A 22120-nucleotide genomic window follows, 5' to 3' on the forward strand; every position below is an offset into this window, starting at 1 on the left:
AAATGGAGAGTCAGGTCAGCCCCCCTTCGGTATAAAATAGGGCTCGCTAAGGGCGCGTTCCCTTAGGGACGCGGAGAAGAGAAGTCTCGAGTGAGACATTCCTTCGTCCATTAGCTCTGCTGTCGAATTTAAAGGTTTAGGTTTTTTTTTGTGTGGTTTTATTGATAAATAGAAGCTACAAATTGCAGGTTTAACTACTGATCAGGGATCTTTGTTGCAGATTGCAGTAGGTCCCTTTGGTGAAGAAGACAGACACTAGCTATATGTCTGTATTATTATTATTATTATTATTATTATTATTATTATTATTATTATTATTATTATTATTATTATTATTCAGAAGATGAACCATATGGAACAAGCCGACCACAGGGGCCATTAAGTTTAAATTCATGCTTCCAAAAAATATTATTATTATTATTATTATTATTATTATTATTATTATTATTATTATTATTATTATTCAGAAGATGAACCCCATTCAAAAGGAACGTGCCCACCAAAGGGGCCATTGACGTGAAATTCAAGCTTCCAAAGATTATTATTATTATTATTATTATTATTATTATTATTATTATTATTATTATTATTATTATTATTATTATTATTCAGAAGATGAACCCTATTCAAATTGAACAAGCCAACCACAGGGGCCATTAACTTGAAATTCAACCTTACAAAGAATATTATTATTATTATTATTATTATTATTATTATTATTATTATTATTATTATTATTATTATTATTATTATTCAGAAGATGAACCCTATTCATATGGAACAAGCCCACCACAGGGGCTTTGCAGTAATGCAATGCTTCTTCGCTCGAAGTTTGAGGTTCCAGTTTCAAGACGTCAGACTTCAGGGAGACTGTTTTTGTTCTACAGGCTCACTAGAAACCTATCTGAACGACGTTTGTGTCTTTTAGTTGTGTTTGTTTAACTTAGCTTAGTTTGTAAACACAGTATAAGCCCGTATCAGCTCCCCAGTCAAATAACAAAGGTAGGATTCTTCCCTCTGAAACACCTCTTCAGTTATGCTAATTAGTCTTGTATGGGTATCATTAGGGGAACAACCCGGTAGGGGGTAGTCCCTTCCACAGGCCCCTAGCTGCAACCCCTTCCGTTCCTTTTACTGTACCTCCTTTCATATTCTCTTTCTTCCATCTTTCCTCAACCCTCTCCTAACAGTTGATTTTCCTCCTGTTACGCCTTTCAGACCTTTTACTGTCAATTTCCGGTTCAGCGTTGAATGAACTTACAGGTCCCAGTGTTGGGCCCTTGGCCTAAATTCTATATTCAATTCAGTTCAATTAGGGGAACAAATTAGACAAAATTGATCTTTTGACTTTTTTTTCTTGCAAAGTCTACAGTAAAAGACTTCTGGAGAACCTCCCTGTGTTAGCCCAAGTCTTAGAAATACCCAAGAATTTAGTCTTAATTCTACCTGACGGCGAGATTTTTCAGACGCGGGTCTCCTTATGAATGTGAATGCTGCTCTGATAATCTTCTGAATGTCAATCGTCCTGGAAACAATAGGCCTCATTTGCGTCTAAGGCCTAACGTCCTCTGTAGGCCAGTGGCACTGGTTTAACCTTTCGCCTTATTGTTTGTGAGAGAATTGACTTTTGAATAAATATATATATGTATATATATATATATATATATATATATATATATGTGTGTGTGTGTGTGTGTGTGTGTGTGTGTATATGTATGTATATACTTTTAGGGCATAGTTTTCTCTCTCTAAGACAATTTTCATTGAAAGCAATTGTTTTGTGGCATCAACGAGTTTTTGCCGGAATCATCATATCGTCGGGTTTTTCTGATTCTCAGGCGTCAGTCTTCTGAAAAACATACGAACTTCTTCGTTCTATTCATTGTTTTCTGTCACAATAAATGGAACAAAGTCTGTGTGTTCTTCATCGAAAGACTGACGCCTGAGAATCAGAAAACTCATTTAAGAGAAGATTCTGCAGAAACTTTCATTGATGCCACAGAAGTAATTGCTTTCAATAATATAATATATATATATATATATATATATATATATATATATATATATATATATATATATATATATATATATGTGTGTGTGTGTGTGTGTGTGTGTGTGTGTGTGTGTTTCGTTAGATTCTAAGGCATCTTGGTTGCTGATAAAGTTATTATTAGTTTGACAATATTTTCTGAATTTCCTGCGTTCTTCCAAATGTAATAGATGTATAAAGAACCGAAGATTAACTCTTCGTTCCATTTACTGGTGACACAGTAAATGGAATAAAAGTGTTATCCATCGTCTCTTTATCCATCGACTGAATTTGGAAGAACGCAGGAGATTTAGAAAAAAAAAATATTGTCAAACTAATAAGAAGTTTATCAGCAACCAAGATGCCATGGAATTCAACGAGATCAACATGCAAGAAAAACTTTGCCCCAAAAGCATATATATGTGTGTGTATGTGAATGTGTGTGTGTGTCTGTATGTACGTAAGGACGTACACCCTCCCTCCCATCCCAAAACAGCAATGCCAAAAAACATTGCCAATTGGCACACTTACGCCAAGGTCAAGAAACCGCAAAATAAAATCCAGATAAAGAACAAAAACCTCAATAAAAAAAAAGATATAAAAGCAGAAAACAGAGAGAGAGGAACGACCTCTCAAAAGAAAGAGGAGATAAAAGAGGGTCCCCTTTTCGCAGAAAGAAAGAGGGAGAGAGAGAGGAAAGTCTTTTCTCAAAAGAAAACTGAAAATTACTGCCCTCCATAGTCTATCAAACGCCGCCATTTGTAATAGCATTAAGAAAAGAAGCTTATATCGAGAGAGAGAGAGATTTTTTCTTTTTTTCTAATTTGATACTAATTCCCTTCGAGGTAATATGAATACTTGGGAAGAAAATTGATAGTATTGATGGCTGTATAATTTGTATAATTTGATCCGTTGTTCTGAGTGATTGTATTTCAGTAATTTACTTACATTTTTATCTACTTATTCATTCATTCATTTGTTACTTTTATTTTCTTTCTTTTTAATAAGTGATCTATTCTCTCCGTATTTCCCATTTCTTTCTGTTACTTCTTTCAAGTGAACACCATAACATTCTTCGGAAGCTTTTTGAATTTCAAGTCAACCCCTTCCATTCCTTTTACTCTACCTCCGTTCATATTCTCTTTCTTCCATCTTGCTTTCCTCAACCCTCCCCTGATATTTCATAGTGCAGCTGCGAGTCTTCCTCCTGTTACGCCTTTAACAAGTAAAAAATGCGCCGAAGTTTAATCACGGCTACCGAAAATAGATATCTTTCGGTGGTCTCGGTATAATGCTGTATGAGCCGCGACCCATGAAACTTTAACCACGGGCCAGTGGTGGCCTATTCTATATCGTTGGCAGAAGCACGATTATGGCTAACTTTAACCTTAAATAAAAATAAAAACTACTGAGGTTAGAGGGCTGCAATTTGGTATGTTTGATGATTGGAGCGTGGATGATCAACATACCAATTTGCAGCCCTCTAGCTTCAGTAGTTTTTAATAGCTGAGGGCGGACAGAAAAAGTGCGGACAGAATAAAGTGCGGACGGACAGACAGAGTCTGGACAGTAGTTTTCTTGTACAGAAAACTAATAAAAACCTTTTTGCGTTCAATTTCCTTTTCAACGCTAAATGACTTCACCATATGTTCCAGCGCTTGGCCTAAATTTTATATATTCCATTCCAGTATCTTATTTTTCTCCGATTTGTGTAACAAATCAACTTGAATTTTTCACAGGCACAAAAAAAAAAAAAACACAAATAATGAAAAGACACAATTCTGCCAACTCCCGCACGTCAATTCCGATAAGAAATCATTTTTACACAAATAACTTACGGATGATCTGAAGGCCTCGCCGAAGTGATAGGTAGCAGGAACTAAATTCAGACGCACCGAGATGTTTGTCACTGTAAACAAAATAAACTGTACAGTAAGAACGAATAACTTGGAAAGGCTTTCCTTAAAAACTACTGAGGCTAGAGGGCTGCAAATTGGTATGTTGATCATCCACCCTCCAACCATCAAACATACCAAATTGCAGCCCTCTGCTCTGTAATTTTATTTTATTCAAGGTTAAAGTTAGCCATGTTTTTATAGAAAACAAGGATCATAAAAACAGGTTTATTAAGTAAGTTCCTCTTTACGTACCTTTTTTATTACAGTTAATAGCAATGATAAGCTTTATGTTTCCCATTTAATCTTCTGTTTGGCTTTTACCAATAGACTTTCATCTACAGTCCTTTAAGGGGATTTGTGAACGACATTAAAATAAGTCGCATCGAGTATAGGGTTGCCGTATTCTCTCTCTCTCTCTCTCTCTCTCTCTCTCTCTCTCTCTCTCTCTCTCTCCTCTCTCTTCTTCTTCTTCTTCTTCTTCTTCTTCTTCTTGTTTATGATTAAGCTGGCGTTATTCCAGCACGGGCTCTTGATCAAAGAGCACCCGTTATCTCTCTCTCTCTCTCTCTCTCTCTCTCTCTCTCTCTCTCTCTCTCTCTCTCTCTTTCTTCTTTTCTTCTTCTTCTTGTTTTATGATTAAGCTGGCATTATTCCAGCACGGGCTCTTGACTCTCTCTCTCTCTCTCTCTCTCTCTCTCTCTCTCTCTCTCTCTCTCTCTCTCTCTCAATATAAACTGCACATATCCTCTCACATCTCTTCATGCTTTTAATCATGCAAATTCGCCGTCCATGAGAAAACTTTCCCTCCAAAACAGAGATAAGAATGTTCCCGAGATCTGCGGCGCGCCATCTGTTGGCAGACAAGCCAACTTCCGAAGCCAAATGAGCCTCGCAAAGCGCAACTATGGAGTGAGAAAGAGAGAGAGCGTGTGAATGATATGGAAATTCAGCACCAAAACGCAATAAGGACATCATCATCTTCTCCTCATCAAAGCGGCAAAATATCTTTTTTTTTTTTTCCGGGGATAAAACGGCAAACTTTCCCTGCCTTCAAAGAGGTTTCGCCATTATGGCTAACTATTGCCGCTGCCCTCCTCTTCCCTTCGGGGGGAAAGTTCCTCACTCGCCATTAGAGGCCTAAAAGGTGACCCCCTTAAAACTTACCTGGCCGATTCTTTAATGAAGTTAGACACAAGACCAATGTGAGTGAAACTTACTTCCCCTCCCCCTTTCCTGCCCTTCCCCTGGTCTTCGTGGGGGAAGGAGGTTGAGGGGGAGGAGGAGGAGTAGAGAGAGTTTAGTTTAGAAGAGAAGTTAAGGAGCCAGAGATGAAGACAGGCACTCCAAGATGGCTGACGGGTGACTTTCCGGTGGGCTAATTTTGATTCAAATACTACTTTTTGGATTTAAATATTACGTTTTTGGATTAAATACTATTTTTTAGATTTAAATATTACTTTTTAGATTAAAATATTACTTTTTAGATTTAAATATTACTTTTTAGATTAAAATATTACTTCTTAGATTAAAATATTACTTTTTAGATTAAAATATTACTTTTTAGGTTCAAATACTCCATTTTAGTTTCAAATACTCCTTTGAATCTAAAAATTAGCATTCGAATCTAAAAAGGAGGATCTGAACTTAAAATGAATATTTGAAAATACTCCTTTTGTCGAATAAGAGACTCCTTTTCAGTTTTCTGCAAAAGAAAACTATTGAGATGGCTCTGACCGTCCGCACTTTTCTGTCCGCCCTCAGATCTTAAAAACTACTGAGGCTAGAGGGCTGCAAATTGGTATGTTGATCATCCACCCTCCAGTCATCAAACATGCCAAATTGCAGCCCTCTAGCCTCTTCAGTAGTTTATATTTTATGTAAGGTTAAGGCTAGCCATAATGCGAACGGACAGACAAAGCCGGCACAACAGTTTTCTTTTACAGAAAGCTAAAAACGGAAAGGCATTACATTTTCCGTTAGCCTCTGCAATTTTACTTACGAAATCGCTGTGGGTTAAGTATAATCTTAGTTTAACCAGACCACTGAGCTGATTAACAGCTCTCCTAGGGCTGGCCCGAAGGATTACATTCATTTTACGTGGCTAAGGACCAACTGGTTACCTAGCAACGGGACCTACAGCTTATTGTGAAATCCGAACCGCATTGTGACGAGAAATGAATTTCTATCACTAGAAATAAATTCCTCTAATTGGTATACGTGCGAACTACATACACGTGGAATTTCTAAACTTCAGGCAGTTAAAGGACATAGCTCGGTTATCTTCTGGCTAAGTCCAGAAGATCAGGGGATATTCATGTTCTTTAAAATAGGATCCATGAAAGATATATATATATATGTATACATATTTTATATGTATATTATAAACATATATATGTATGTATTTATATATACTGTATATATATATATATAAATTATTTCTGACTGACGTCGGGATCAATTCAGGTCTTTCAGTTGAAAGGCAAGGGCGCTGAACTATAGGCCTAGTGGGCAGCCTCGCCTTTCAACTGAAAGACCTGGGTTCGATCCCGACGTGAGTCAGAAATTTATTTCTGTTCCACACGTGATTGTATGTTGATTATTCCTATATATATATATATATATATATATATATATATATATATATATATATATATATATATATATATATATATATATATATATATATATATATATTTATATATATATATATATATATATATATATATATATATATATATATATATTTATATATATATATATATATATATATATATATATATATATTATAGCAAAATAACGAACAACCAGAGAACTTACGTGAGCAACAGCTGGTTATAAACAGTGAAAACCAGATGAAGAAAATAAAAACGGTGAAATATGGAATCAAATGAGACTCAAAAAAAAAATAATATAAAAAAAAAATTTCTCCCAAAATGAAAGCGCATAATATATTCCGAACTACTCGAGAAGTTTTTCATTAAAACTTCTCACTTCTCGTTCTTTCTCTTTTATCCTATTTTTTTCTCTCTCTCTCCTATTTTTTATTTCTCTTTTATTTGTCCGTAGTTTTGTCTTATTCGTCCGGTTATTTATGTCTGAATTTATTATGTAGCAATACTTATTATTCAATTAAGTATTATTGCAATAAAAATTGTATTATATAGCAATTCCTCTCTCTCTCTCTCTCTCTCTCTCTCTCTCTCTGTCACTGAGTGGATTCTTTACTCTTATTCATTTCTCCATCGAAATCATTGTTGTCTGTTGTCAAGAGCCAGCCATCTTGACACACTCTTAAACAAAAGAACATTACGCAAAAACAGAAAACATCCCAATAACATCACGAAAAACAGGAGATAACATCACGAAAAACGGGAGATAACATCTCAATAACATGACGAAAAACGGGAGATAACTTCCCATTAACATCTCTCGGTCGAGTCGCATTTGCCGAAAGTATGTGGAGGGTGGAAAGGGGGGGGGGGCGGTTTTTGGGGAACAACAAGGGCCTCCAAAGACCCCTAAAAATCGCACACGAATCGTTGTTGGTGGCCCCCGAGGGAGGGCCACAATCAACCATCCGGCCGAAATCTTCCATATGCCCTCGTGCCCTTGGTCTTGTTGCAAAGAGACGAAGCGTGGTTAATCTGTCGAATCGGGTGGCTGTCGCTCTAGGCTTCTGAATGTAAGAGGAGAGAGAGAGAAAATGAAAATTTTTACTAGTTACGGAGTCGAATTCTGCCTTCTCCTTCAGAGAGAGAGAGAGAGCAGTTCCCGAACATAAAACCAAATTTAGTCATTGTTTTGTGTTTAACAATCGGTTTTATTAAAATGAGAGAGAGGGCAGTTCCCGAACATAAAACCAAATTTAGTAACTGCCTTGTATTTGACAATAGGAGGTATTAAAATGGGAGAGAGAGAGAGAGAGCAGTTCCCGAACAAAAAACCAAATTTAGTAATTGCTTTTGTATTTAACAATAGGTTTTATTAAAATGGGAGAGAGAGAGAGAGAGAGAGCAGTTCCCGAACAAAAAACCAAATTTAGTCATTGCTTTTGTATTTAACAATAGGTTTTATTAAAATGGGAGAGAGAGAGAGAGCAGTTCCCGAACAAAAAACCAAATTTAGTCATTGCTTTTGTATTTAACAGTAGGTTTTATCAAAATGAGAGAGAGAGAGAGAGAGGTAGGGAAAGGGTCCCTCCAGGCAGAACTCATCGAAACACAATTTCTGTGATGTTTGGCGGACAATTGACTGTCGGCAGCTGCTGTACCAAGCGCCGAGTCGGAGATGAAAGGCAAACGCGAACGCACAAACCCACTGGCAGGGGCATGTAAAGGAAATTTGGCATGCGAGGAAATTTATTGATCGACACAGGAGGATATTTCGATCAGAAATTCAGTCACCTGTGTGTCACTTGTTTTACGTATAGTGACAGAGCTATATATATACGAGGTACGCTCAGAAATGTACTGATCTGTTCAGGAAATTTTGATCAGAAATTCATTTTATTACGTAATGACAGGTCTATACAATGAAATATTAAAATGAATTGTTCTCTAACAACCTAGTTTACTAATTTCTAGCAAGTGAAACTTGATCTATTACAATTTTCAAACCAAATGATACGCACCAATGGGTCAAATGAAAATATGACGTCAGATTTTTTTTTTTTTGTATCACACTTGACACCAAACGAGAATGATCTTAAATTGCTATTTTTTTTTTTTAGAAAATATTTAACTCCGTTTTTTTCCTTTATAACAGTCCCTGTCATTTTAAAATAACTCAGAATAAACTAGAATCGGTAATCTATTCGCCTATTAAAAGTAAATCCACAAAAAACTATTGAACAGCTAAAAAGAATAGAATTTTCTTAAGGTACAGTAAATCCTTAAAGAACTGTCGAGCAGACGAAAAAATAAAACTTACTAAAAGCACGTCAAGGAACCATTGACTGACAGGACATTAACCATCCCAGGAAATTGTACATCCAGAGTAAAGAAAGAGTGAACACACTCACCCACTTACTCACTCACTCACTCACTTAGACTCCACGTAAAGAAACAAATCCTAAAGAGGCAGCGTCGTTCCTTTAGGAAAATACCATCGCATAATGTTTGTTTATACTGTATCTTGGCGAGCGGAGTATACTCACTATAGTCTCTCCTGCTGGCATCTAAATAATCTCATTTCCGAAGATGAGATGAGAGGTAAGAGATCAGTCGATTTCCAGGCGGAAGACATTCCCTGCGAGGGATTAGTAAATTAAGAAGAGATGAACGCTTGAGAGAGAGAGAGAAAATGTTGGAAAACTTTTGTTGTATAATTCAATCTTGTACACCTTTCTATCTCCTCCTTAGGTCAGAGGTTACACTGGGGTATATTTCTCTCTCTCTCTCTCTCTCTCTCTCTCTCTCTCTCTCTCTCTCTCTCTCTCTCTCTCTCTCTCTCCTCGACAGTATCAAAGTGGGAGGTCTGCTTAATGTTCAGTTATCGAAAGAGAATTCTCGTTTATGTTGAATGAAAAGGAAATCTCTCTCTCTCTCTCTCTCTCTCTCTCTCTCTCTCTCTCTCTCTCTCTCTCTCTCTCTCTCTCTCTCTCACCAGCCCTAACTCGACAGTGTCAAAGTGTGAGGTCTACTTAACGTTCGGTTGTCGAAAGAGAATTCAGGCATATGTTGAATAAAGATAAAACAATCTCTCTCTCTCTCTCTCTCTCTCTCTCTCTCTCTCTCTCTCTCTCTCTCTCTCTCTCTCTCCTCTCTCTCTCTCTCTCCCGACGAAGGCGCACCTGACGACAATGGAACAACCCGATAAAAAGACACTGCCCCCAAAAGTGAAATCGCTTCCATTCGATTCCCAACCTTAAACCCACACACACAAACAAACACTTCTTTCTTTGCAACGGCGCACCATCATTACCTGTAATTGAATTCTTTTGTCCCTCGAAAGATTCCCGCGGTTCCGGAGAAGAAGAAGAAGAAGAAGGTGATGCCGCCCTATGACAGGAGCGAATATCTTTCTGGATCGCGCGAATCGTTGCGCGAGGAGTTTCTCCCCGGTATCGGCTGCTGGGCTGGGCTGGTGTTGTTCGTATTATGGAAGAGGTTCTTATAATATCGCGCATAAAAGCGAACGAGGCTTGGAGGACGGAAGAAGATGGCGCATTTGTTTCCCCTCTTCTCACTCTCTCTCTCTCTCTCTCTCTCTCTCTCTCTCTCTCTCTCTCTCTCTCTCTCTCTCTCTCCTTTTCAATACGGCATTCAAGAGGATATGGCGCCATCATGGGAATTATAGCGAGAGACATAAGTATTCGGGTTTAACCTTCTTCTTTTCCTTTGTTATTATTATTATTATTATTATTATTATTATTATTATTATTATTATTATTATTATTATTATTATTATTATTATTATTATTATTCAGATGATGAACCCTATTCATATGGAACACGCCTACCTCAGGGGACGAATGACTTGAATTTCAAGCTTCCAAAGAATATTATGGTGTTCTTTTGAAAGAAGTTGCATAATATAGTAGGAAATACAGAAACAAGAGATCAGTATTAGAAGATGGAAAAATATAAATCAATAAATAAATTAGTAAAATACAAGGTGAATTATTTAGAGTAGTAATGTATCGCATCTTCGCTTGAACTTTTGAGATTCTGATTGCAAAGCTTCTTCTTCTTCTTCTTCTTCTTCTTCTTCTTCTTCTTCTTCTTTTTGTAGCTTGAGAATTCGAACTTTTATCTCTTTCTTAAATTTGGTGCAGTTTTTTTTTTTTTTTTTGTCTCGTGAAGTTAAGATTGAATATGGCGCCAGTCATTTTCTTATTATCATTTTACTTCATGCATCACTGTTTTTTTTAATGCTGACATTTAGGTCCATTACAAAAAAAAAAAAAAGTAAATAATGCGCCGAAGTTTGTTCGGTGCAATCGGGTTTTCTGTACACTGTACAATCAGGCCCATCGAAACTAGATCTATCTTTCGGTGGTCTCGGTATAATGCTGTATGAGCCGCTGCCCATGAAACTTTAACTACGGCCCGGTGGTGGCCTGTCCTATATCGCTGCCAGACGCACGATTATGGCTAGCTTTAACCTTAAATAAAAATAAAAACTACTGAAGCTAGAGGGCTGCAATTTGGTATGTTTCATGATTGGAGAGTGGGTGATCAACATAGCAAAATACAGCCCTCTAGCCTCTGTAGTTTTTAAGATCTGAGGGCGGAGAGAAAAAGTGCGGACAGTAAAAAGTGCAGACGGACAGACCAAGCCGGCACAATTGCTTTCTTTTACAGAAAACTAAAAAGGTATACAGACCTCTGCGCTTTTATCCAGGTATAAGACGCGGGGATTAAATACCGCTTCTGTAAACTCCAAGCTTCCTGCATATTTTTCCACTTGCTTGATATACCTATTGCAGAACAGAATAGAATATTGGATTTATGCCAAAGGCCAAACGCTGGGACCTGTGATTGATGAGGTCATTCACCGTTGAAACAGAAATTGACAGTAAAAGGTTTGAAAGGCGTAACAGGAGGAAAACCTTTTGCAGTTATGAATCAATTGTCAGGAGAGGGTTGAGGAAAGGAAGATGGAGAATATGGACGGAGGTACAGTCAAAGAAATGTAAAGGGGGTGCAGCTAGGGGCCGTAGGGACGCTGCAAGGAATTTTAAGTAACGCCTACAGTGCACCGCATGAGGTGCACTGAGGACACTACCCACCTGCGGGGATATCTAGATCCTTAGCTTTTAATTTTCCTTTCTTTTAGCTGCATAAATCCAAGTACGAAGCGGATGAGATCTTTTAATTGCTCTCCCACACACCACGCATACAATAGGCCTATGTCCTTCTCATGCTTTTTCTTAATGTTTATATAGAAATTTGATCTAGCATGGTGAGGTCATTGAAGATTGCCTATTATCATTCACTCTATCTTCTCTTATTTGCTTTTCAGTCTCTCGTGACACAGTGGTAATCGCCATCAGCTCACGAGTGTCGTAACCGCGTTCAATTCTCGCCGCATCTTTAATGTATAGAAACAAAAGATAATTTAGATTTAGCTGGACGCAAGATCGTAAATTAGGTGGATAAGAGACCTGAGGTGGACCTCTGAACTCTGTAAAATGAAAAGAGTCTTCAGAAACCTTTATTTAAGAATTATTAAGCTCAGTATTCTCAAAAGCATTAGGCTATAAACTTACAAAGGCAGTAGGTCTATTTCCCTCCAAATCGAAACTTACAGTCTTTCATATCAAAACCCACAATGTCTAAGTTATGCGTTTTTAGTTAAGAATATTTGTTTACAGTTTATTTATAGTTCAAAAAGATCATATGATAGGTTTATTGACAATTCTGTCAATCGTCACAGAGATTTCACACGAGTTACCAACTCGAAAAATACGTTTTCTTTGAAGCAACTTTAACCTTTAAAAGAAAACGAAAGACCTTTATATTTTTAGATATAACTATCAAAAATATTATTTCGTGATACGTGAATGAGTTATTACGACAAAAAAATTATACAAAACAATTAATATATACATGATTTTATGACTTATACACACTAAATTGTAGCTGAAGAGAACCCTTGTGGCTCTGTGAGAGAGAGAGAGAGAGAGAGATTCACAATGCACATACGAGCCTAACCAGCTGGGGGTTTTCTGATTTTGAGCTATTTTATGAGCTTTTAGAAGCCAGATGAGCAAGGTATTTCAGCAAAATGGGCGGGCAAACAAACATTGTGTGTGACAGAGAAATATAGATAGATAGACAGATAGATAGATACATAGACAGATATAACTTAATGTGGCGACACATTTGAATTTCGGTAGGAATAATGGAAAACCAGCTGCTGTTACTTCTTGGGACTTGGGTGTTTGAGGGGGGGGGGGCAGGTTGAGGCTGGGGAGGGGGGCAACTTGAGTCTTTTCAGCAATAAAATGTCACTGCAGCATAACATTAACCATTCAACATAAACATCTTTCGACGGAATTCAAACTATATTTCTATGCTTTGTGGATGTTTAATGATTATTTAACAGATTTAGTGCAAAGGAAATTAATTCCCCATAGTAATGGTGGCTTAAATAGAATCTTATCTAAATATTACTTAGACATTAAGAGAAATGAATAGGTCTTGAATCTTACCCAAAATAAATACATATACTTATCAAAGGAGAATATCTAAATGCAATATAACGTGTAACTTTTATTTGTAAGGGTTCTCATTGTAAAAACTACATTCTTCCTGAGAAGTGCAATCAAAATACATACATTGCAAAATGCAAGTAATAAGCAAGTTGGACAGATGAATAAACAGAAACAATTGAATATAAATTAGACTATTTAGCATTTTCATATTATCAGCATTTTCATATTATCAGTACTCATGCAATAATATAAAAAGATGAAAATAGACTAGTTGAAACAACGGAGAAAGAAGTTTGGGCAAGAAGACACAACATTTACCAAAAAAGCATTAATACATCAAGTATGACACACAAGAGCCTTGTATGTAAAAAGCTGAGAATGACACAATGAATGAAACATGTAGAACCGGACTTTGTGACCAGTATGCATTATAGGGAATCTCTTCTTCTACCTTCTACATTACAGAATCCTCCTTCCTAGTAAAAGACTACAATTTGTTAAACCTTCAAGCTACAAACATCCAGAATCTAGTAAGCGCAGTATTCAAGAACCCTTTTTAGTGAGGGAAAACCTCATATTTCCAATAGTTTGAGACTTTACATAAAATTTACAAATTTTTTTTATGTTTGTCACACAAAATGTCATACATGGAAATGGTCAATTTTTGTACCTGCAGTGGTTGATGATTGACATAACCTCTTTTCATATAATATTTAAAACCTCCCCTCACTAAAAATATACAGGGACAGTACATTTCGCACGAGTGTAATTTGAACAAGTGAAGCGGTTGGCTTCACGACCAAAGGTGAGACAAACAAATGTGGTGCAACTGTATGTACGTGGCTGAGAGAGAGAGAGAGAGAGAGAGAGAGAGAGAGAGAGAGAGAGAGAGAGAGAGAGAGAGAGAGAGAGCCTATTACGTTTTATCCAGGTATACAGTTTGTGGGCCATAAATTACATTGTACTCTGCACATGATGCAATCCTTACATGCCTACACTATTAGACAAGGGAAAAATGGTAATGAAAAACCTCTCAAACATTTTCGAACTATCGCTACAAGTTTCAGAGGTACTTCATAATCAAGACCAGAATATCATTTAAATGTCAACCATTTTCCAGTGTAGATATGAAGAGAAATGCAGTAACTCTAAATTTCACAAACTATACGTACATCACAGATACTCACTATTTCTCAAAGTGTATCAATTCCGATGCAATAACACAGTGAAAAGACTTTTAAAAATATTTTGAATCTATTAAGATTAAGGGGAGAACAACACTCGACAAAAGGCATCATATAAATACAACACCGAAATGCTTACACTAAAACACATCTTTATTTCAGGTACATCACTTGAGTTATTCAATGGCAAGGAATATGTTTTTGACGGAGTGTCGTTGAAACTTGAATAAGACAAAAATACTCGGCCGTAATTCTAATCATCTTGTTCCGTATGAATAGGGTTCACCTTCTGAATAACCATCATCATCATATTTCACCAATATTTACAAAAAAAAATCATTACCTGTACTAAATTTAACTTAAAAAAACAAAAACACAATCATTACTCCAGCTGATGGTACATATACTCAGGTTCCACAGATCAAATGGTATCAAATCATCATCATATACTGTATATGTCTTAACCAACCTTTTCCAGTTTCCTAGGCCTTTATATCGTGTCAGCATCACTTGCAATGACAGAGGAGAAGGGAAGAGTGTATAGTATTTCTGGTCAAAATAAAGAGTTTACTGTACAATGAAAACCTGGTGCTGGTCTCCAAAAGCTACAATTGTTTCAAAAAACCCTAATTACTTGTACAGTACATATATTCTGTTGGACATTCAGCAAGGATTCTAGAGCTGATGAACCCCTAGAATAAAGTCATTTGAATATCTTGAAGTACGATTCTTATAACATGGAAAAGGAAACAAATGTGTATTTGTGAACAGAACAGGCCTACATAGATAATGTAATTACTTACACACAAATTCAAGCCACTTAGCATTACTCCAGCATATCGCATATTCACCAATAATCACAACATGCACACAACAGTACATTTAAGCCACCTTACATTCCTCAAGCATATATACACATTCACCAAAACATACATAACAAAAATTCACCAAATTTGGGGCACCACAAAGTTACATCACAACAGACCAGTTGCAACTTACGATTGTGCTTGAGAAAACAGTCCACGAACTGAACAACAATTATAAAACTAGAGTTTTAACACTAAAAAGGGCTAGAAAACTGTAGCAAGCTAAGAAATTAGGTTAAAAACAACAAACCACCCTAACCCAGCACTAGAAGTCCATATACATAATGATAGTTGAAAACGAACGGACAGTTAAAATTTTCCACTGGGAAATACTACATGTTAACTAACCAGACACATAACAAGTGATTCAGTTTCCTGTCAATGGGTCTGTGGAACCAGTGTGCACACGCAACCAGCTGGAACTAGATGATTTCTTTTATTTCTTCAATGGAGTCTGAGAAGGTAGTGCAGATGCGAGAATGACTGCAGAAGTAGTAAGTTTGAGACTAATCGCATATATCTCGGCAGTTTTACCAAAGAAAAATACCTTGACGTACTCACACTGAAGAAACCTTTTACTATACTATTCATCATTATAATATGGGGTTTTCATTGGACAGCATCTTGACCTCATAACTGAGACACTGATCCATAATGATTCATGTTGCACCGACTCATGTGACAACCTCTCTGTTCTAGATTACCGCATCCCCTTTCATTTGCAACAATTATAAATCAATATCAATAACATATTTCCCTTGAAAACCTCAATGATCAGATTAACAAATCAAAAGGAGATTAAATTCAAAATGAACAAAGTATTTTTGGTATTACGTAATGTCTCACGTAATGTCTCCAAGACAGACGTTCACCAATCCAGTAACATGTCAGCCTTGCTCCACTTGTATTTGCCCCCTCTCTTCAAGAACATATTTTCGTCAAAAGCCGAGAAGTTGATGGTATTCTCCACACCCACGTCAAGGATGGATTTAGATGGCTGCTTGCTGCCTCCATCCAAAAACCGCATCTGGAAAAAAACCACTTGTAGAGTATACACAAAACAGTTATACATCAATCATACTTTTTGGAAGCCACTCACTAAAATACTACATGGAGTAACTTTGGCGAGTAAAATACACAAAACAGTAATAAATTAATCATACTTTGGAAGCCACTCACTAAAATACTGTATAGAGTAACTTTGACGAGTAAAATCAATGCACTGTATTGGAAAATGTAAAGTTTCTTAGTAAAAAACAAACTCCATCTACTCCCAGTGAATTAGTTATTATCAAAAAACCAAACAAAATTTAACCAATAGTCATAAAACAAAGTATTTCCATAAGGAGATTGAAAAATGTTTCTACAGTGTTAAGAGAGGTTACAGCATCTTAAGAATATCATATCTGGATTTACCAAGATTTCCTCTAAGCTGAAAAGACTGATCCCATCAAAAGTAATAAACAAAAAAAAGGAATCTGCCAGCAACTCACATATTCATCCAGTATGAGATAAGAGTAGCGCATGGCCTCGTTAGATTCTGGCACCAGGCAAGGAACTTCCTTGTGACGCTCCAGGAACGTCTGGAACTCTTCATCACTTATGACGAACTCTTCAGCATGCCTGATTGCCTCTTCTCCAGCATTCTCTCCGTCTATGAGAAGGCACTGGAAGACCTGGGGAATATGAAAGGGTAAGATGAACATGCTTTAGAAGACATTTGTGCACTGCTAACCGAGTCATTGTATGAGGTACGATTCCGCATAATAAATATGCTTTCGAGGACATTTGTGCACTGCTAAATAAATCATTGTATGAGGTATGATTCTGCATAATAAATATGCTTTAGAAGATGTCTGTAGATGTCTGTACACTGCTAACCAAATCACTGCATGGAAGTATGATTCTGCATAATAAATATGCTTTAGAAGATGTTAGTGCAGTGCTAACCACATCATTGTACGAGGTATGATTCTGCATAATAAACATGTTTTAGATGTTTGTGCATTGCTGACCAAATCATTGAATGGAACTGTGATTCTACATAACAAACTGCACACTTCTGAATACCTTAAGAGTAGATTCTATAGGTTTTAACAACAAACTGCACACTTCTGAACATCTTAAGAGTAGATTCTATAGGTTTTAACAACCACCAACTCTGCAGAAGGTAGACCAAGTAAACTGCTCAGTTAGGATAAGGTTTCCAGTAAGCTAGCACAAGCATTGGCCGTCTGCACTTTGACCACTTCTGCCAGAGCTTTAGAATATTGATTGGCTGAGGGAAGTCATTTGTAAAGGAATGTTGATTGGCTGTGGGAGGTCATTTGTAAAGGAATGTTGATTGGCTGTCATGTAAATTTATCAGTTTCTGGGATTAAACTATCCCAGAAATAGCACTGGGTTTTGACCTGGCCCCAAGAGATAGTTACCGCTTGAATTCAAGGTCAGGCCCAAGTGCTTATAGCATATGAATTTTGTTACTATATTACACATTATAGCTGGAACTTCGAAGGCTGATCTAGATTCTTCACTCATTGATCTTAATTCTTGTTGCAATAGTTGAAAACTCCTGTCATATGATTACTCTACTTCTTTCAAAATAACAAGAGATAAGCAACACTATTAAAAAATAATTACCTTCCACCGGCAAGGGTTGAGTTCCAGTATTTCAGAGGACATATCTTCATCCTTATTGTGTATGTTCACGACTGTGTTTAGCTTGAAGGCAACCTGGACAAGAGTAAAATGAGCTGGTCAGTAAAGAGGAGTTCCCCAAAATAACGTCTGCATATGCATAACTTTACATATGGCATAACTTGCAAAAGTATTTTCTTTTACCGTTCAAGCGTGAAACCACATTACACCCCAAAATAAAATCAAAATAAAAATATCCTTCCGACAACTTTAAACTTTCTGTGACTCACTTTATACTGAGCACACCACTGCCTCACTCTCTTCAGACTATCCAGGTGGTTCTTCTTTCCCTGCTGTCGACCAATCAGAGCGTTCGTCTCAGGCACAAAACTGTCACAAGACAGTGCCAGAATGTCAAGGTCCTCCCCTGTTGAAAGTGAAATGACAGGTTTGGTTATAATCAGTGCACAACAGCACAGCACATGTATGGATGCTTACACAGAAAATGTAAAATAATAAATTTTATCAAGAGAAAATATAATACAGCGAGAATTCTCTACTCATTATTTTTAAGTGTACATGACATGACAGGGGCAGAGAGAAAACTAACCAAATTCCTTGAACCAGCCTTCAGTAATCAAACTGCCATTGGAGACTATTGTGACAGATGGCAGCTGAAGTTCTTTCTTGCAGTACCGCACCATCTCTCCAACGTAACGCCCACGGTCTTTCATAAACGGCTCGCCACCGCTGAAATTCACTTTTTCCATGCCTGGAAAATACATTTGCAATTTCAACCGGTTTTCTCCGACACTGGTTACGTATGTGTGGAATTGGAATATAAAACTTAGGCCAAAGGCCAAGCGCTGGAACCTATGAGGCCATTCATTGTTAAAATAATGCTGGAAAAATTGTTTCAAATCATTCATCCCTAAAAATAATGTTGAACAAAATGTTTCAAAAGGGTGGAAAGTAGGATGGAAGAATGAGAAAAAGAATAAGGTATAGTGAAAGGGAAGAAAGGGGTGGCAACTGGGGGGAGAAGGGATACTGCAAAGAAATTTTAAGTATTGCCTCATATACTTGATACATTATATGATGTTAATTTTTCTTAATTTCATTTCTGGTTGGGAAATCAAAAATCAAACACGGACACAGCACAAAAACAGAGTGCTCCACAATTTTGCAAAAAAATTTAAAAATGCAACATCCAGAAGCCATATTTCTGAGAGAGTCTGACTCGAAAGAATTACGAGTACAATTATGCCGCTTTTCACATAAATATCTATGGCAATGAAAAAATGCACTGAAAAAGCACATCAAGCTCTTACATGAATTAGGTTTCATTCCAAACATCATGCACTGACATTAGTGAGGCTACACATTTAAAGTCTCTATCAAATCTGTACACCAGCAATATTCAGTGCCGTCTGCCAACAAATACCTATTGTTCCTAGTAATCTATTCTTTTATCACTTTTCCAATCATTGACAGGTAACCCCGCAAAATTTCAAAGAGTGCCTACTACTTGATAGACCAAAGAACTGTTGTGATTTCTTGTTGAATAAAGGAGGCAATCTAAATATTCGCTGTTCCGTTAAATAGTAACTTGTTGAGAATTAAAATCAACCACGACAAAGCGAAGAAGAAAGGGCAAGTATTGCCTACACGTAAGCACTCTGCCTTACCTGCATCTCTGAGCATTCTCAGTCCTCTCTTGGCCTCCTCCAGAGGAAGGACAAAGGAGGTCTTGGCGGTGTGAAAGCAGAAGCCACATTTGTAATTGCATTGCCTGTTCAGGGAAGAAGAGACACAACTATTATTACAGTATACACAATGAATAAGGCATGGGATAGGCCTATATTTAATTTGAAGTAATCTATACTTACAGATGTAGTATTTACAACATAAATAAGCATGTTACTATACATTCAGATATACTTTTGTCAGTAATTCACTGTACTGTAATCATTTAGTGGTATTAACGTGACAATAAAACTCCAAAGTCAGAAATTTTACAAAATAATAAAATTGTACACTAGAAAAGTTTTCACAGTTTCATACAACCCATCCAACAAGAACACTACTTGATATATTCAAACTTACCTTGTAAAATGATAGTTTACACTATTCAAACTTACCTTGTAAAATGATAGTTTACACTTGTGGGAACTGTTCTTGTCTGATCACTGTTTTCTTCCTCATTTCTTTCGACTTTTCTGTCCTTGACGTTTTTTAACCTCAGCCATTCTCCAACTTTCTTCCTGACAATCACCATCCACAGTCCAATGGTGAGTAGGCCTAGTGACACCTGTATCAGCAAGTCTGTGGGTACAGTTTCAAACAAAGATTAGTTGGCTGACCTTACGACGAGATTTGTTCAACTACTCTAAAAGCAAACATTTTAAGCCAATTTCAAGACAAACCAACCCGCACTTGTTTATACTCACTATACAATAAAACTTCAACAACAAAACTCATTATTCATTAGAAAATAAATTTAGAATCTGTAGTTGCCCCAATAAATCATGCTTCACATTTGTCATTAAAGGCAAGTAACTGTTTTTATAGTTTGTAAAGAAAACAACTGTACAGACAGGATGAGTCTCTCACAAAAGACTAAGGAAGGTTGCTATCACCACACTTCCTTCAACCACTTTTTATCTACCAAAATGCCCAGATTTCTTAGGTACTTCCTGCTACACTGATAGATGAATAGGGAACGGTATTGGTTGCCATAGCAACTCAGATAAACATCACTCGAACTCTGTTACTGACTAGGACTTGGGGAAAAAAATTAATGGTGAATTTTGCAAAAGTTTACTAGAACCTTTTGGCAAACAAAATTAACGGCAAATTCTAAAAATTTTCACTATCAGGGGAAACAAAATTAATGGCTAATATTGAAAATTCTCATTATACTGCACCTGATAAGCCTATACACAGCACACAATAATTAAAATTCACTCTTACCCATCTTTAAGGTCTTGGAAACGACGAAAAACCACTGGGATCGCAAAACAATGCAGAATAGCACTAAGTTACGTCGACACTGCAAGAGCTGACTAGAATATTGACTGGCTTCCCGACTCCCAGCATTTATATGAAGCGCTCCTGCATTCCAATACGCGTACCGTACCGAAACGTCGTGCAACATTCGTGTACGACGACTCGAGAACCAGGAACGTTCGTAGGGATTTAGATATTTCCCTTCTTTATTACCAGTATTTTCACTCTTCCCAAAGTCCTACGCTTTAAAAGGACATTACGAGAAGAAAGATGAAGAAAATGTTTAAAATTACAACTTGATTGAAAGGGTTACAGGTAAAACTTACCGGCAAATCATGGTGCAACAAACAAGGTTGCAGGCCGACAGCTTATCCGTCAGACCCGCTTCGAACGAGTACAGTCCGGTACGTGACAGGATGTAAATCAATAATCTGGAATTAAATTATCTCTGTTACAGTTAATATATGTATGAAGACATTAAACCCGCTTCTAAGAATGAAAAAAAATGTCTGATTTTCGAATGAAAGAGGCTAGTGACAAAAAATACATACAGTTAAGGTTACGGCCAAAACGTTTCATCCAAAATCTACGTAGCCTAGTAGAGTGACGTAATGCTTACGTTTTTGCGGGTATAAGGGCGCAAATAGATCCTCACATGACTTTAATACTGTAAGAATTTCTCAAACGAGCTAAATAACATAGCAGACGTCCCTTGGCGACAAAACACAACTTATCGACGAAACTCGCCGATGTAAACAACAGACATGAACTTCATACTAGAAAGCAAACACGACTTACAAAACAATATCTGATTTATTAGACATTATATTGATTTGCTGGGCCTTTGCACTAGTAATCTACAAACCTGTTACCAACCTATATATGCATTAGTAATCTAAAGACCTGTTACCAGCCTATATAAGCATTAGGACCATTTTAATCTGGTAAATCTTCCACATCAGCCCCGCCATGAGTGGTGAAAGCTATCGATTTTGTGCGGGTCGCCTTTCGAGGCTTCGTTTGCGCGATGAATGTCCGTCACTGCTTGAAATGTTTTCGTTCTTATTCTTATTTTATTCTTTTCTGTGAATAAAACCTGTGCTTCTTCATCTCCCTGTCGATATTATTAAATGATGATGCAATCTGGGGAATTCTCAGTAATTTGCCACTTCCGTTTCTTTCAAGAGATAATAAAGAGTTCCATTTACCATCTTACATTACTTCGTATTGTAAATGTGAATATATGTGAACTGAAGAGTTGAAGGTATGTTTTTTGTCAATCCTAATGTCATACCATCATGAAGATTCAACATATCACATAAATGTTTTCGTCTACA

General features: G+C 36.9%; 1 protein-coding gene across 1 annotated transcript; it reads right to left on the bottom strand.

Annotated features, from left to right (window-relative positions):
• Positions 1–13132: 13132 nt before the first annotated feature.
• LOC136841410 (S-adenosylmethionine-dependent nucleotide dehydratase RSAD2-like) lies at positions 13133–20890 on the bottom strand. Its single transcript, XM_067108334.1, has 8 exons — positions 20748–20890; positions 19916–20099; positions 19463–19566; positions 18385–18546; positions 18065–18201; positions 17778–17870; positions 16631–16813; positions 13133–16164 (listed from the first exon to the last, which is right to left on the bottom strand). The coding sequence occupies exons 1-8, from the start codon at positions 20749–20751 to the stop codon at positions 16006–16008; spliced, it is 1026 nt and encodes a 341-aa protein (XP_066964435.1). The 5' UTR covers positions 20752–20890; the 3' UTR covers positions 13133–16005.
• Positions 20891–22120: the final 1230 nt, after the last annotated feature.

This window comes from Macrobrachium rosenbergii, chromosome 9, assembly GCF_040412425.1.
Source record: "Macrobrachium rosenbergii isolate ZJJX-2024 chromosome 9, ASM4041242v1, whole genome shotgun sequence".
NCBI classification, from domain to species: domain Eukaryota; kingdom Metazoa; phylum Arthropoda; class Malacostraca; order Decapoda; family Palaemonidae; genus Macrobrachium; species Macrobrachium rosenbergii.